General features: G+C 62.0%; 1 protein-coding gene across 1 annotated transcript; it reads right to left on the bottom strand.

Annotated features, from left to right (window-relative positions):
- Positions 1–5,286: 5,286 nt before the first annotated feature.
- Positions 5,287–14,046, bottom strand: NSMF (NMDA receptor synaptonuclear signaling and neuronal migration factor). Its single transcript, XM_029920963.1, has 15 exons — positions 13,854–14,046; positions 12,667–13,173; positions 11,408–11,483; positions 10,539–10,544; positions 10,159–10,311; positions 9,228–9,280; positions 8,590–8,679; positions 7,929–8,053; positions 7,651–7,734; positions 7,532–7,565; positions 7,356–7,426; positions 7,123–7,202; positions 6,824–6,926; positions 6,523–6,598; positions 5,287–6,435 (listed from the first exon to the last, which is right to left on the bottom strand). Exons 1-15 carry the CDS (start codon positions 14,044–14,046, stop codon positions 6,338–6,340), a joined length of 1,749 nt encoding a protein of 582 aa, XP_029776823.1. The 3' UTR covers positions 5,287–6,337.
- Between the last annotated feature and the right edge of the window lie 165 nt (positions 14,047–14,211).

Here is a 14,211-nt window from a genome sequence, read left to right as displayed (position 1 = left end):
CTCCTCGGCCTCTCTAGGGTCGAGCCCTGCCCCAGCCCTGGCCCGGCCCAGCCCGGCCAACGGGCTCCGGTCACAGTTCTGTCCCCAGGCCACAGGGTGTGAGGCCCGAGGCCCAGCAGCCACCGTGGGCTCCGAGGCGCCTGCTCTGTGCCCGAGTCCGTCTGCACAGACGGGCTGCGGTTTGGGCAGTCCACCCCCGGAAGGCATCTGGGGAGCTTCTACTCTGGGGAAGATGGAGCTCTTCAGAACCACGGGTCTTGGTGCCCGAGTCTCACCCAGGAGACAGCCGCGGGGCGTGTGGCCAAGTCACACCTCACTTGGTTCCAAGTTGCCTGTTTCCTGAGCAAGGTCCAGGTTCTCTGCACCACCCCGCCCCCAACCGCCGCCAGCATTTGGAGTCACAGTGTATCACTGGAGGCCATCTGAGGGACGCACCCTGGCTGTGATGTTGAGCACCTTCCCACGCTGGGATTTGCACACGGCTTTGCACACATACACCCTTTCTGATGGTGTCAGGTCTTTCGCCCATTTTGAAACGGAGTTGTTTGATTTCCTCCTGGTAAGTTTAGAGAGTTCTGGGTACACTCTCCATCTACCCCTTTGTCTTGGATGTGGTTTGCAGATTTTGTTCTCCCAGTCTGTGGGCGGCTTGTCTTTTATTTTCTTAATGGTGTATTTCAAGGAGCAACATTTTGAATTCTGGATGCAATCCCGTCTATCAGTGTATCCTGTGGTGGCGCCTTGCACGTCATTACTGGGGCTTCTCATCTAACACCAGATCCTGAAGATTTCTTTTTCTTAAAAGCCTTATAGTTTCATGATGTGTGTTTATTTTTAAAAATTTTTTTAATGTTTTCTTTTTTTTTTTTTTGAGAGAGAGACAGAGTGCAAGCCGGGGAGGGGCAGAGAGGGAGACACAGAATCGGAAGCAGCTCCAGGCTCTGAGCGGTCAGCACAGAGCCCGACGCGGGGCTCGCACTAACCAACCGTGAGATCATGACCCGAGCTGAAGTCGGATGCTTAATTGACTGAGCCTCCCAGGCGCCCTGCGATTTCTTTTCTTTATTTGTGGATTTGCTTTGCTAACACTGTACTATTTATTTGTGGATTTTGTGTTTGCAATTTTGCCTGCTAACCAAACTCTTTTGGTAATCTCCAGATCAGTCCTTGCACGGTCATTCGTGGGCATATGCAGGGCCGCAAAACACTGAGTGCCAGACGTGCATTTTATGAAGACAACCTGCTCGTTTTAGCAAATCCTGGAAACTTTTTCAGAGCCCATGCAGGGCTGTGCTTCTGCACTTTTGTGCTTTGTCTTGGCGATTTCTGCTTGGCGTGGCCCCGCGTGTGGTGCCGAGCTCAGGGTTGCCAAGTGCTGGGCCCGTTCCCTGCCGGCCGCCACTCCCGAGGCTCTCCAGGTTGGTTGGTTGGTAAGATTTTGAGCCTGGGGCCTGGCCTCCCGCCCGTGGAGAATGCGGGGCTCTAGCTGTGGCCGCAGTGGCTCTGGCCCCAGGTCATCCCCTTTTCCCTCACGGCATGTTTGGCTTTGCTGGGCCTCCGGGCTGGGAGCGGCCTGGTCTGCTGCTCAGGCCCGGGCTAGGGTTCGCGCTCCGCGGGCCTGGGTGCGGGCCCGGGGGCTCATAGCCCCCTCCGCAGGCGGCTTCCTGGCACTTTCCGGGCGCCGTGCCCCGCTCCCCCCGCGCCGGGCGGGCCTAGCACAGCCGGGCTTGCGCGGCTGCCGCCTTGAGCTCGCGGCAGACCCCGGCCTTGTTCAGCGGACGGCTGCGTGGGGTGGGACAGCGGGGACACCTCCCATGGTGGCGTTGACAGTCTCCCTGATCCTGGGGGTGAGGGAGCAAATGGCAGTGTGAAATAGGAGTTTCGTCCTCAGGGGTGAGAGCCTTGGAAGGTTCTGGATGAGGCCGATGTGCTCCCTGAGCTGCTGGGCCGAGGGGCTCAAGGGGTTGTGAGCGGAGGCTGGTTCGGAGGCCTGCCCCTCGGCTGGAGGACGCCGATGGGGGGTCGTGGAAGGTGGGAGAGGAGTGTGGACGGAGGCCGCCCTGCCATTTGCAGGGGCGGCTGTTAGGCCTTCTCCCCTCCGCCCCGACGACTCCGCCAGGAGTGCGTGCTCACACCTCCCTCACAGCCTTTAGTCACGTGTATGGACTCCTCCCCATTAGAGGGGCCGTTTTCCTCCACCTTACAGGATGGGGACCACTCCTCGGTGTGGCTGGAGGCCCTCCCCTGCCCCGCTGGCAGACCATGCCCCAGCTCTGTCCTCCAGGCCCCACACCTGGGGCCGAGGCATGCCAACAATGGCCATTTGGGATTGTGGGGGTGAGCCTGGGCATGCAGGCAGGGCACCCACACCATGTGAGGGAGCCCCAGACAGGGCAGTGTGGGGATGGGGAAGGGGCAGGCAGTGAGATGCAGGGGCTGTGTTCAGGCCAGGCCTTCTGAGTACTTATGATGTACGTGTCACTATCCACAGTCACTTACCTACTCACTTGCTTTCTTTTTTAAATGTCTATTTATTTTTGAGAGACCGAGAAAGAGAGAGAGAGAGAGAGAGAGAGAGAGAGAGAGAGCGAGCGCGCATGAGCGGAAGAGGGATAGTGAGAGAGGGAGACACAGAATCTGAAGCAGGCTCCAGGCTCTGAGCTGTTGGCACAGCACCTGACCGGGGGCTTGAACTCAGGAAATGCAAGATCGTGACCTGGGCCAAAGTTGGACACTTAACCAACTGAGCCACACAGGTGCCCTGCACTTTTTCTCTAAAGTTTATTTATTAATTTTGAGAGAGTAAGAGAGAACACACATGCATGAGCAGGGGAGGGGCAGAGAGAGGGAGAGGGAGAGAGAGAATCCCAAGCAGGATCCACACTCTCAGCACAAATCCTGACTTGGGGCTCCAACGCACGAGCCATTAGATCATGACCTGAGCTGAAGTCAGACGCTCAAGCCCACACAGGCGCCCCTCGATCGTATTTTCGGAGCTGTGGCCATTTATACTACCGTTCCCCCACACATTCGCCAGCACAGGGCACGGATATCCTGAGTTTTCGCCAAACCAACAGGTAGGAAGTGAGACCACATTCCTTTTGTTGGCTTCCGATAGATTAGCAGTGGGGCTAAGACTCTGCATACATTGTCAGCTACCTGACTTCCTTCTCTGTGACTTATCTCCTTAGACCGTTGCTCATCTTCCCCTATTGGATTCTGTCCTTATTTTTTTTAAGTTAATTTATTTGTTTATTTATTTTTGAGAGAGAGAGAGAGAGAGAGTATGAGAGGGAGAGGGGCAGAGAGAGAGAGGCAGACACAGAACCTGAAGCAGGCTCCAGGCCCTGAGCTGTGAGCACAGAGCCCCATGTGCGGCTTGAACTCACGATCTGCAAGATCATGATCTGAGTGGAGGTCAGACGCTTAACTGACTGAGCCACCCAGGTACTCCATAATGTTTATTTATTTGTTTAGAGAGATAGAATGAGCAGGAGGAAGGGCAGAGAGAGGGGGAGAGACAGAATGCTAAGCAGGCTCCACACTGTCAGTGCAGAGCCCCATGCAAGGCTCGAACCCACAAACTGTGAGATCATGACTTGAGCTGAAATCAAGAGCCCCTGTCCTTTTCTCATTAATACTTAACTTACATGCCGGGGCGCCTGGGTGGCTCAGTTGGCTAAGTGTCCGACTTGGGCTCAGCTTGTGATCTTGCAGTCTGTGGGTCTGAGCCCTGCACGGGACCCTGCACGGAGCGCTTGAAGCCTGCTCGGGATTCTGCCTCCCCTACCCCTCTCTGTACCTCCCCTGATTGCACTCTGTCTCTCAGAAAAGGATAAATGCTTAAATACAACTTTTTTTTTTTAATTTAAGGAAGAACTCACACGTCAAGGACTGTGAGCCTCTATCACCGCCGCTAGCCGCTGGGGCAGGGGAGGGGCCGGCGCCGTCTCAGCCCTGCACCTGCCAACACCTCCCCTGCTTGTCCTTCCCTAAAATGCTTGTCCGCGTTGCGCACATTTGACATCTTTCCCTCCACTCCTCGGGGGCCACAGGCAAGGAATGCAACCTCAGGAGCAGGTTGCAGGACTTGGAGCCTCCTGCTGGCAGACCTCCCCGCCTTCCCCACCACGGCCATCCCGAAGCGTGTGGGGAAGACAGACCTGTGGGAGCAGCCCTCGACCCGCGGCCACAGGGCCGCGACAGGGGCCAGGGGCACGTGACAGGCTTCCAGCTGGTCCCGGGACAGGGCTGCACACAGCGGGCAGGCAGGTGGGCCGTGGTGGGCGGAGCCAGCCTCGTGCGCCGCACACGCAGAAGGCGATCCGGACAGCACCTTGGAGACTCCAGGCATGAGGACCAGGGGAGACGCACCATGACCGGGAGCACAAAGAACTCCCGAAGGACACGCGCCTTTGTATGAGTGACTCACTGGTGAGAGCGTGTGGACAGGCATCTGGAACCTAGTCTCTGCATCTACAAGTGCGCCTAATCGTGGTGCCGTGAACACTTCTGCCGCCCGCCCTGGCCCCGTGTGGGCTGCCCCGGAAGCACTTGGAGGCTGCGGGGCTCCGTGCCCCCAGAGCCCCCATGGGCACGCCAGGCAGCGCTGCTTGGCTCCAAGTTCTCAACATCCCAGGCCTCAAGCTTCCCAGCCTCTACCCACGCTGTCCACTGGTGGCCTCCTGTCCTCTCCAGCCCTTCCTGGCACGGATGCACCCAGCGGGCACCTGTTGCCCCATCCCTAAGCTACTGGACCAGGAGCCAGCGGGCAGCCAGGCCTGGCTGTGTCCAGCAGCAGCTCTGCTACTGGGGGGAGGCAGCATTCGGCACATCTGGGGAGGACAGAACAAGAGTGGCCAGCTGGTCCCCTGGTGACTTCCTGGCATCCTGCTGCAGCCACACCACTGACCACACGTAGAGAGTGGTCTGAGGGGGAGAACTGGCCCTCTGCCCGGTGCCTAGGAGTAGGGGCAGAGGTGGCAGGGCATAGGGGTGTCTCTGTTTGCCCCTCCTGATCCTTCCTGGCCCTTTTCTAGCACACCCCCTGCGCCCCACAGCAGCCATCTCAGAACCTGTTTTTTTCCATCCCCCCACCCCTGCCCCAGCTGCCAGACCCTCTTCTGGAGTGTGCCCTTGGCAGGGAGGTCGAGTGGCCCCACCGGCCCTGTCAGTCTGGGCAGAGACGTGCGGGCAGCGCCGCAGCGGCAACATCGGACCAGCAGGCCCACGAGCCCCTGGGCCCAGGGAGGTAAGGGGCCGGGCTGACAGAGGAGAGCCAGGCGGTGGCCGCAGCAGAGGGTCAGGTTTAATGGTCACTCTAAGGGATATCGTACATCATTCAGAGCCCAGCACATGCCCGTCCCCTCCCTTAGCTGAGGGCACAGCCAGGTGTCCTCAGACTCAGGCTCTGCCAAGGGGTCCTGCCCCTGAGCCCCAGCAAGGCCACAAGCCCAGAGTCCACCAGCGGCTCAGCGCTGCTGCGGGGTCCAGGCAGTGTGCGGCGGGGTCCTCACCCAGCGGGGCCCAGCCCCGCCCGCCCCTGCCAAACCCTTTGTGCTGGGAGAAGCCTCCAGACCAAGGCTGGCAAAAGCTGAACGCACCGCGGCACCAGAGGGCCAGGCGGGTGCTGGAGGACGGGGAGCAGGCAGGGCCCGGCTCAACCCAGAGCCTCCTGAGAGAAAGGGGGTCGTGCCCTCCCCCCCGCCCCCGCCCGCCACAGCTGCCCAGGTACCCTTGCTAGGCCGGTGCGACTGAGGTCAGAGTAAGCAGTGGGTGGCAAGAGGGAACAAGCAAAGACCATCACGGACGCGGCCAGGGCCGGAGCCGGGCCGGCAGCCAGGCGACACCGTCCCCACGGACGGGCCACCCTGGTGCTGGTGATCAAATACGGCAGGGCTGGGGGGCTGGGGGCAGAGAAGGTCCTGAACACACACTGGGCTAGGTTGTCTACACCGGAACTGGTAATGTAGCACTTAACTATTCAACTAGTAATGCTGCTTCCCTTCGAATTGTTTTGGGGGTGTGAAAATTGCACTTATTTCTATCAACCCGCTAAGAGGAGCCGCCCCAGTGCTGCGCCCTCTGGGCGAGGCCTAGGCCCTGGCAGCGCCTGGCCGCCTGGCTGTGTGGGGCGCGGCTCGTCCCAGGGCCCCAGGGGCTGTGACCTTTGGCCTGTGGTCAGTGAGGACCAGACCCACGGGAGGAACCTGAGCGACACCTGAGGGCGCCCTGAAGCGGCGTGAAGGCCGGGAGCCGCGCGGTCCTGGGCAGCACCCAGCACGCGGCCCAGCCCCGGCCACGGGTCCGCGGCAGCAGCCGGGCGGGGCCGGGGCCGTCACAGGACGTCCTCGAAGTCCAGCAGCTTCGAGTGCTGGCGGCTTTTCCACAGGCGGTACAGGCGGAAGTCAAAGTAGGTTTCTATCATCTGCTTCCCTGGGGCCGAAGGAGAGCAGGGCTGGGTCTCAGGCCTCTGCCTCCCGCACCCCACCCCTCAGGCCGGGAGCCACCTCGCAAACTCACCTTGGGCCGACAGCTCCAGGGGGGACTCAAAGGTGACCCTGTAAGGGGTCATGAGGGTCCTGAGGTTCTGAAACAGCTGAAAGAGCGGGGCAGGGCCATGAGTTCAAGGCAGGAAAGGGGGGTGAACGGTGCTGGGGGAAGCCAGATCCCCTCACACTGACAGGGGCTCATGCATAGGGTGGTTCTGGGGGGTTAAAGGAAGAGAGAAAGGGAACAGGAGAAGCAGCGGGAGGTTCTGTCAACTCTTCTGGTGGGTCTGGGGCCTCCAGCAACCCGGGGCAAGATGTGGGGGTTCCTGTACCTTCTCCCCGTTAGGGTTCCCCAGAATGTAGCAGCCCATGATGTGGACGACGTTCGGCTCTGGGTTCACCTTGCTCATCAAGCGGCTCAGCCGCTTCCAGAAGCTGGTAGGGGAGGGGTGGATCACAGGCAGCCTCCAGCCCAGGCCTCCAGCCCAGGCCCCCAGCTGTGAGGAGGGGCAGGCCAGAGGCCAGGGCCAGGCTCTGGGGACAGGAGTGTCACGGGGAGGGTCTGTGGGGATGGACGGACGCTGCCTCCGTTTCCCCTGCCCGGCCCCCACAAGCAGCCTTGCCCACTCACTGGATCATGTCCTCTTCCTTCTCTACTTTGGCAAAGGTGGCCACCTTGTTCTTGAGCAGGTACAGGTGTCCGGGGCCACCCTGTAAGAAACTTCCGTTGGCCGCGGTGGCAGACACACAGGGCGTCCATCCATGGCCCCTACCCCCATACATGCACGTGCTCACACGCGTGTGCACACAGAGACTGTGTTCTCAATACCCCCACCCTCACAGCACAAAGGGGCTGAGTCCTACCTGGCAGAAAATCAGCATCTTCCAGATCTTGGCTCCCTTGTGATAGATGTTCAGCTTTTTCTCTATTTCCTCTAGGGAGGGAGGAGTGTGAGCATGGCCCCCCCAGTGCCCCGCCCCGCCCGTAGGTAACCCCCCAGACCCAGGATCAGAAGACAGGGGGACTGGAGGACACATACCCAGGATGTCCTCAAAGGTTGCATGCTCATGGTCCTGAAACAGACACAGGCCACACTCTCAGAGTCCCTCCTGGGCAGCAGTCCAACCCAGAACCAGGGCCCGGGGGAGGGGCACTCACGTAGAGGATGGGGATGATGGACGGGTCGTCTCTGCGGATGATAGTTGGGATGTACTCGGCTTTGGGCACCTTGGAGGAGATGAGCTGGAGACGGCACGGGGAGCTGCTCAGGGCCCGGCCACCTCGGAGCCCGCGGGCAGCGGGAGGCCCCATGAGGTTGTCCCCCACTGCTGGGCATCTCCAGGCAGAGCCATTGGGCTCCTGGAGGAAAAGGGACCTCCCCCCTCCAGCCCAGAACAGGCTGGAACAGGAATAGCATAAAGACGGCCCGACCTCACCATGACCTTGGGGGGCACAAAGCCCTCTGTGTCACAGGCCACCGCCTCCAAGCCCTTCTCCGTCTCCCAGTCCAGATCCTCAAAGGCCTCGCCCAGGGTGCAGTGGGAGCTCTGCAGGTCACTACCTGAGGAGTGGGATGGGTCACCAGGACTGCGGACCAGCACCTCCAGCCCCAGCAGTGACCCACGGGTATGGGTGGTAGACAGAACCCACAATAAATGGTCCTGGGGGGTCCTCCAGGCCAGTGAGAAACCAGGGTGGGTGACAGACCAACACTGGCCACCACCAGACTGGCGAGTCTGGCTGCTGCCACCAGAAGCTGCTGCCCTGTGGACCTCCCTGCAAGTGTCAGCTCCAGCCAGGTGTGTCCAGGGCCCGGACTGAGGAGCAAGGCATTGCAGCCTCTCAGGCCTCCTGGAGTCGGTGAAGCACACAGGCGCCCCCCGCCCCCCGCTTGCGCTGCCACAGCCTTTAGTTAACTCTGCTCACGAGGTCGGAGGTGCCAGGCGCCCCCATCTCACAGATGGGCAAACTGAGGCTCAGAGAGCAGAAGCGCGGAAGCCTAGCTGCTAGGGCAGGAGGCCTGCCCTGCGGAGCGTGGGGGCTGGGGGCCTAGGAGAACCTCTGAGGCAGGTGGGCCGGCCTGCGCCGGGCACCTACTGTCTCGGGAGTCGTGGGAAGTGTCGGCTTTCATGGGGGTGGGGTCGCTCCAGGACCGGCTGAAGCTCCGCTCGCGCCGCTCGGCGAACGCTGCAGTGAGAGCAAAGCCGGGTCAGCGGGCGGGAGCGGGGGCGGCCCAGCGGCCTCCAGGCAGGTGGATTGCAGACTCGGGGACGCCAGAGGGAGAGTCCGCGGCCCCGCGGCGGGGAGGTCGGCGGACGTCAGTCGGGGCACCCGGGACAGTCAGGTGGGGCAGGCCTACGGGACTAGGGGTGGCGCCTAACAACCCCATTTGGGGCACAGGGCCAAGAGGGAGTCTGGGGCCTGGGGCGAGGCCAGAGCCTACGCCGGCGGTTCGGAGGCCTTGCACGGGGGGCGGGGCCAGAGTCAGGCGTTCTGAGGCGGGGTTGGGTGCTGGACCTGAGGCGGAGCCTGAGTAGGGGCGGGTGGACCCTAATCGGCGCTGGGGGCGGGGCCCGAGTCGAGGGTTTCGCTGGGGCCTGGTGGGGTATGAGGAGGGCGGCGGGGTTGGAGTGGGTATCTGGGACCTCGAGTCTTCCCGGTGCAGTGAGCAGCCTGCGAAGCCCCAGCCGGCCAAGAGCAGCGCCACCCCCCGGCCCTCCTGCCCTGGGTCTTACTCTGGGCCTTCACCCTCCGGCTGCCGACCATTCGCAGGTGTTTGCGGAAGTTCCTGGGGAAGGAACACCAGCAGCTGGTGAGGACCGCGAAAGGGGGTGGGTGGCAGACGGGTCCCCCATGCTCCCTGCTCGCTACTCTTCTCTGCAGCACACCTGACACGGCCTTAGGGTCTGCCTTCGCCCCTTTAGGTGACAAATGCCCTGCTGGATTCCCTACGCTCTCCCACATGCCCACCATCCATCCAGTCCCTCTCTTGCTGACACCTCTCCAGGGCTCCACTTTGTGGCCAGGACAAAGGCACAATGATCGCCCTTTCTCTTGCGGTTCCCCCCTTACCCGCCCCCCCAAGGACCACTCCCTTGGGGACACTCCTGCATCCAGGCACCCACCTCCACTTCCCACCATTACATTCCCTCTCTGGGCCCAGGCATACTCTGGACCCCATCAGCCCCCCTCTTCCAAGTGGTCAAGGGCTCCTGCTTTCTGTGCTCTGGGGACTGTAGACACTCCCCCCGCTGCCCTTCTGTCCCTGGACCCCTTCAGAGATGGGTGTTTGCCCCCAAACCTGTGCCCTGCAAAAGGTCCAGTGTACAAGATGGACAAGGTTTCTGGTCATGTCTCTGAGACAGGGCGTGGGGAGGGTAACCCTTGCTGCTGACCCCACAGCACGGGGTTCAAGGGCCAGAGAGAGACCTGGATTGGCCAGCTGGCTACAGTTCAATTGCCAATGTACCCCCAAAACACACCAAAACACAGGCCTGGGGGCCCCAGGTCACATGACCTCTCCTGCCTGCGGCGTCCCCAGAGCAGGGCCAGGCCAGTGGTCGCCACCGCCCTTCCCCCATCAGGTCTGCCAGAGCTCAGTGGGCCCAGGCCAGACCAGCACAGACAAGAGACGGACTCTGGTGGCGAGTGGCTGGCAGGCCCTACCTCTGGATTACAGACGCGGAATCATTCTCCCGTTTCCGGCGCTTCCTCTCCGCGTAGCCCCTGAACACCCTGGGAAACCACCACGAGTCAGCACTGCCCTTGGCCGCAGGTAGGAGGGACCGAGACGTGGGGACAGAGGCATGAGCACAGGGCCTGGAGGGGCATCCAGAGTGCTGGGCCAGGCAGAAGGGTCCTGGCCTGCCTCACCCTGTCCTCTGCCCGGCTCCTGGCAGGCCCCGCCGTGGCCTTGCTGCTGGAACACGGCACTCCCTCATAGTCAAGGCCCAGGTCCCTGGCCTGTCCAAACCTATTTGGGGGTGCGAGGGTCCCCCAGGGAGAACCACCGTGCCCTTAGGCTCAGGGTCCCACAGAGTACTTACGAGATGCTGGAGGTGCGGCGGGAAGGGGCAGCGTGAGAAAGAAGACATAGTGAGCCACGACCCCCTCAGCTTCTAAATTCCCTGTTATTTCCCTTCTTGTCACGGACACCAGGGGTCCCTCGCAGGTACTCCAGGCACTAGCAAGGCACTAGCAGTGCTGTGGGAAGCCCAGGGAGGGCAGTGGATGCTGAGGTCACTGGCCCGTGCCACCAAGTGCTATGATGTGGTCGGGCTGGCACAGGGGCCTGTCTCTGCTGGGTCTGGGCCTGGCAGCAGAGACCGCAGTCCTCAGCCGGCCTGAGGGCAGTGGCGGGTCCCCCAGGGTAGCGTGAGGGGAGGTAGCTTCCTCAGTGTGGGGGACACCGCAGCAAAGGGTGCCTCCCTGGAAAGAACGCTGTGTCAGCAAACAGACCCGTCTATGTGTCACAGGTAAAGAAGAACAGGCCCCCGCAGGGGACTCCTAAGTTATGACCCCTTGAGGTTCATACAAAACACACAAGTAGGTTGCTGTCTGGGGAGCTGAGATGGGGCAGTGGCCTGGGAGAACCACCCCCAGCGGAGACTCCATCAGCTGCAGCCCTGGGCCAGGTCCACAGAGGACCATGAGGGACAGAGGAGGGCTAAGGGAATAGAGGGCAGGGCAGTGGGGGCGGGAGGGGGCATGGGAGGGGCAGTGGAGTCTGGGGGAGAAGAGCTGCCAGCCCTGCCATCCTTGAGACTGATGTCACATCTGGCAGACCTGGTGGGACACGGGCACGTGGGGCTGCTCAGAAACAGCCACCCAGGTGGGCCCAGAGGCAGGAGAGGGTCTGGCAGCAGTTCCTGAGCGCCACCCTATGCAGTGGGCACGTGTCGGGTACACAACTCACGCTTGCATAGTTGTGGTTGCTGTCTGGAAGCTGAAGAGGTTTTCCTTGGGGAACCAGGTACGGATGGGGACGTCATCTGGAAGACAAACGGAGAAGTGGCTAGGGTGTCCTGGGAGTCCCTAAAGCCTTTACCCCCTTCTGCCAGGGAAAGCGATGCTTTCCAAAGCACCAAGGCTGGTGAAGGAAAGGCACCAGGGTCCCCTAACCCTCTCCCAGGTGGGCGGAGGCAATGCGTGCCTGCTTAGCTGTTCAAGCCAAGACAGCTCAATGGCTTCATGACAGTTTGTCTTTGCTTAGCTCTCCCTTTGATTGCCTACAGTTGAAGAGCGGTCCTTTGAAAGCACAGCCTGTGTCCAGGGTGCCCGGAGAAAGGGGTCACTTTGTTTCCCTCTGGGGAGGAGAAGCAGGGCAGGGACAATGGTTGCAGGCTCTCTTTCTCTGCAGCGTGCACACTCCACTCCTTTGGACCCTGTCAGGAGAGTGAGGTGGAGCCCTCACCCAGCATGGAGACGGGCTTGCTGAGGGCTGCCCCTTCTCAGGACCCCTCTCGCTCCGAGACAAGGTAGATGAAAGTCTGCTCTATTTTCTCACCGCTGCTCCCACCCCAATCCCGGAGCTGCGTTCATCAGAGAAGTGTGGGGGCATGTGGCTGAACTGCCCGCACCCCAGGTCTGTGTCCTGATGCCCAAGCAGGTTGTTGACTTGGAGGCCCGGGGGGCTGTCCTGGGGTGATGGGGGGGCGGCGCTCAGCTAGTGAGGGCTCTGCTTTGAGGAGGTGGCCTCAGATCCAGGAGGCATGGAGCTGCTCGAGTGTCCCAGGGAGGCCTCTGCTAGACAAGAGTAGGCCTTCAGGGCTCACCAGCCACTCACACAGCTCAACAGTCCTTGGGAGGGTCCCAAGGGCTGGCAAGGCCCCAGATAGACATGTGCTTCCTGGGGTGAATGAGAATTCCATTTGCTGGGACCCAGGGCAGGGACTATTCCCCAGGATGTCCCAAAGGCGGCCTGATTTTCTAATTAAGCCATGTTTTCTGTCTGCTCAGTTTTTAAGATTCTCCTGCCCCCGCCCCCTCGGGGAAGCACTCCTTGGTAGACTTGGCGCTGCCAGGGCTAAAACCAGCCATGAGGCCTGACGTGCGGCGTGGGAGACGGCAGCAGGAGCCTGTCTGCGTGCCGTGACCTGGGCACCTTCCACCTGCCGGAGGCTCAGCACCACCACCCTGCCCCCCGCCTGCCCGCTTCCTCAACGAGCCCCTCACCGGACACACGGTCCACGCTGTACATCCTCTCCAGCTTCTTGCGGCGGCTGGTGGCCTCAGGCAAAGGTGGCTGGTCCAGCCCGAAGGCCCGAGGGGAAGGGCCGGGGCCAGGGGCCAGCTGGGCGCACCCGGGACATTCCTTGGAGCCCTGGCGGCTGCCTGCCCAGCTCTGGCAGGGCCTGCTGACATCCTCGCGGCTGCCCCCCGGGCTGGCACGCAGGGGCTGGCTGTGGTGGTGGGAGTGCCGCTCCCGCTGTCGCCGCCCCTTCACCACAGCCAGCTCAATTGCCTCGGCCTCGGGGCCGGGCAGCAGGGCGGGCTCCCCGGAGATGGTGTACACGCGGGGCTGGGGCCCCTCAGCGGCCGGCTTCCCGCTGACGACCTCCTCGGAGAGGCTGCCCTCGTAGCGGCCATTGGAGACAAGGGAGAGGCGGCGCTTGTTCTGGGGGGCTGGCTGCATCTCGGGGGACCCGTCGTGGCCGGAGTAGGCATCAGCCAGCAGGTGGTCTGGGGGAGAGGCAGCAGATGAACCGAAGCCCTCCTGGCCCTGCCCTCCATTCTGCTGGTGCCGCGAGGGCAAAGAACACCCAGCGAATGCCTGGCTCAGATGGGGGAGCGGGCGGGGGCTGCCCGCCAGCCCCAGGGATCACATCCGGAGCCCCTGGTATCTAAAGAAAAGGTGTTTGCGAGCTGCGCACTCCTCTTAGAGGTTCCACCCTCCTCCTACCTGGGCCCCGAGCGCTGGGTGTGTGCGCGTGGGGGCGACAGGCTAGACTACCTGCGGGTGATGGTGGGGGGTGGACAGGAATAAACAGGCCACCTCCCAGCCTGCCCCTGCACTTGTGTGCCCAGTGCCAATTTCTCCCCCTCCCCCCCACCAGCTGGCCCCCAGAGACAGCGGTGCCAGCCCTGGGGGTGCCAGGAGGCCTGTTGCCATGCCAACGGGCCAGGCTGGGTGGGTGCCATGGTGATGAGTGACTCCAAGCTCCTCCTGGGGCTCTGGGCCAGGGAGGGCAGGGGGCGTGAGGAAGCCAGCCCAGCAGGGCAGCTGCTGCCCGCTTAAACCCCACAGTCCCCACAGCTTGTGGCCCGGCCAGGGCTAGAGCAGGAGACAGCACCCCTAAGTCGTGGGGGTGGGGTGGGACTGCGAACTGACCCCGCCCTGGCCCCTCTTCGAATGCCCCTACCTGCACCGTTGCGATTCTCAGGGTGACTCTGGGACAGGTACTCGCCAAATGCTCGGGCTGCTCTGAAGGGTGGACAGCGGGGTGCGCTGTCAGTGCATACAGGCCACTCTGGACTCTCCCCAGATGGGAGCCTGGGGTCCCCACCCCCACCCAGACCTTGGGCACCGGTAAGGGAGGGGTCGGGGTTACCCATGGCCTACAGTGCCATCCCACCCCAGAAAGCCCAGAGCTAGCAGGTCCAAGTTCCGGGGACCCTTGGGTCCCAGTGCAACGTGGCCAGGGCCCTGGCCTGCTTTCTGTCCAGCCCCTGTCACTCCGTGTGTGTGTGTGTGTGTGTGTGTGTGTGTGTGTGTGTGTG

This window comes from Suricata suricatta, chromosome 13 (assembly GCF_006229205.1).
Source record: "Suricata suricatta isolate VVHF042 chromosome 13, meerkat_22Aug2017_6uvM2_HiC, whole genome shotgun sequence".
In the NCBI taxonomy this organism is placed as follows: domain Eukaryota; kingdom Metazoa; phylum Chordata; class Mammalia; order Carnivora; family Herpestidae; genus Suricata; species Suricata suricatta.
This window is presented reverse-complemented; position numbering and strand designations above follow the sequence as displayed.

What these genes read in the sequence shown, in the direction of transcription:
- NSMF (XM_029920963.1), bottom strand. Translation starts at nt 14,046, where the DNA reads ATGGGTAACCCCGACCCCTCCCTTACCGGTGCCCAAGGTCTGGGTGGG. An exon ending in CAGCGTGGACCGTGTGTCCG is followed by an intron (nt 11,484 to 12,666) that starts GTGAGGGGCTCG and finishes TTTGTCTTCCAG; the next exon opens with ATGACGTCCCCATCCGTACC. An exon ending in AACCTTTGAGGACATCCTGG is followed by an intron (nt 7,427 to 7,531) that starts GTATGTGTCCTC and finishes CTCCCTCCCTAG; the next exon opens with AGGAAATAGAGAAAAAGCTG.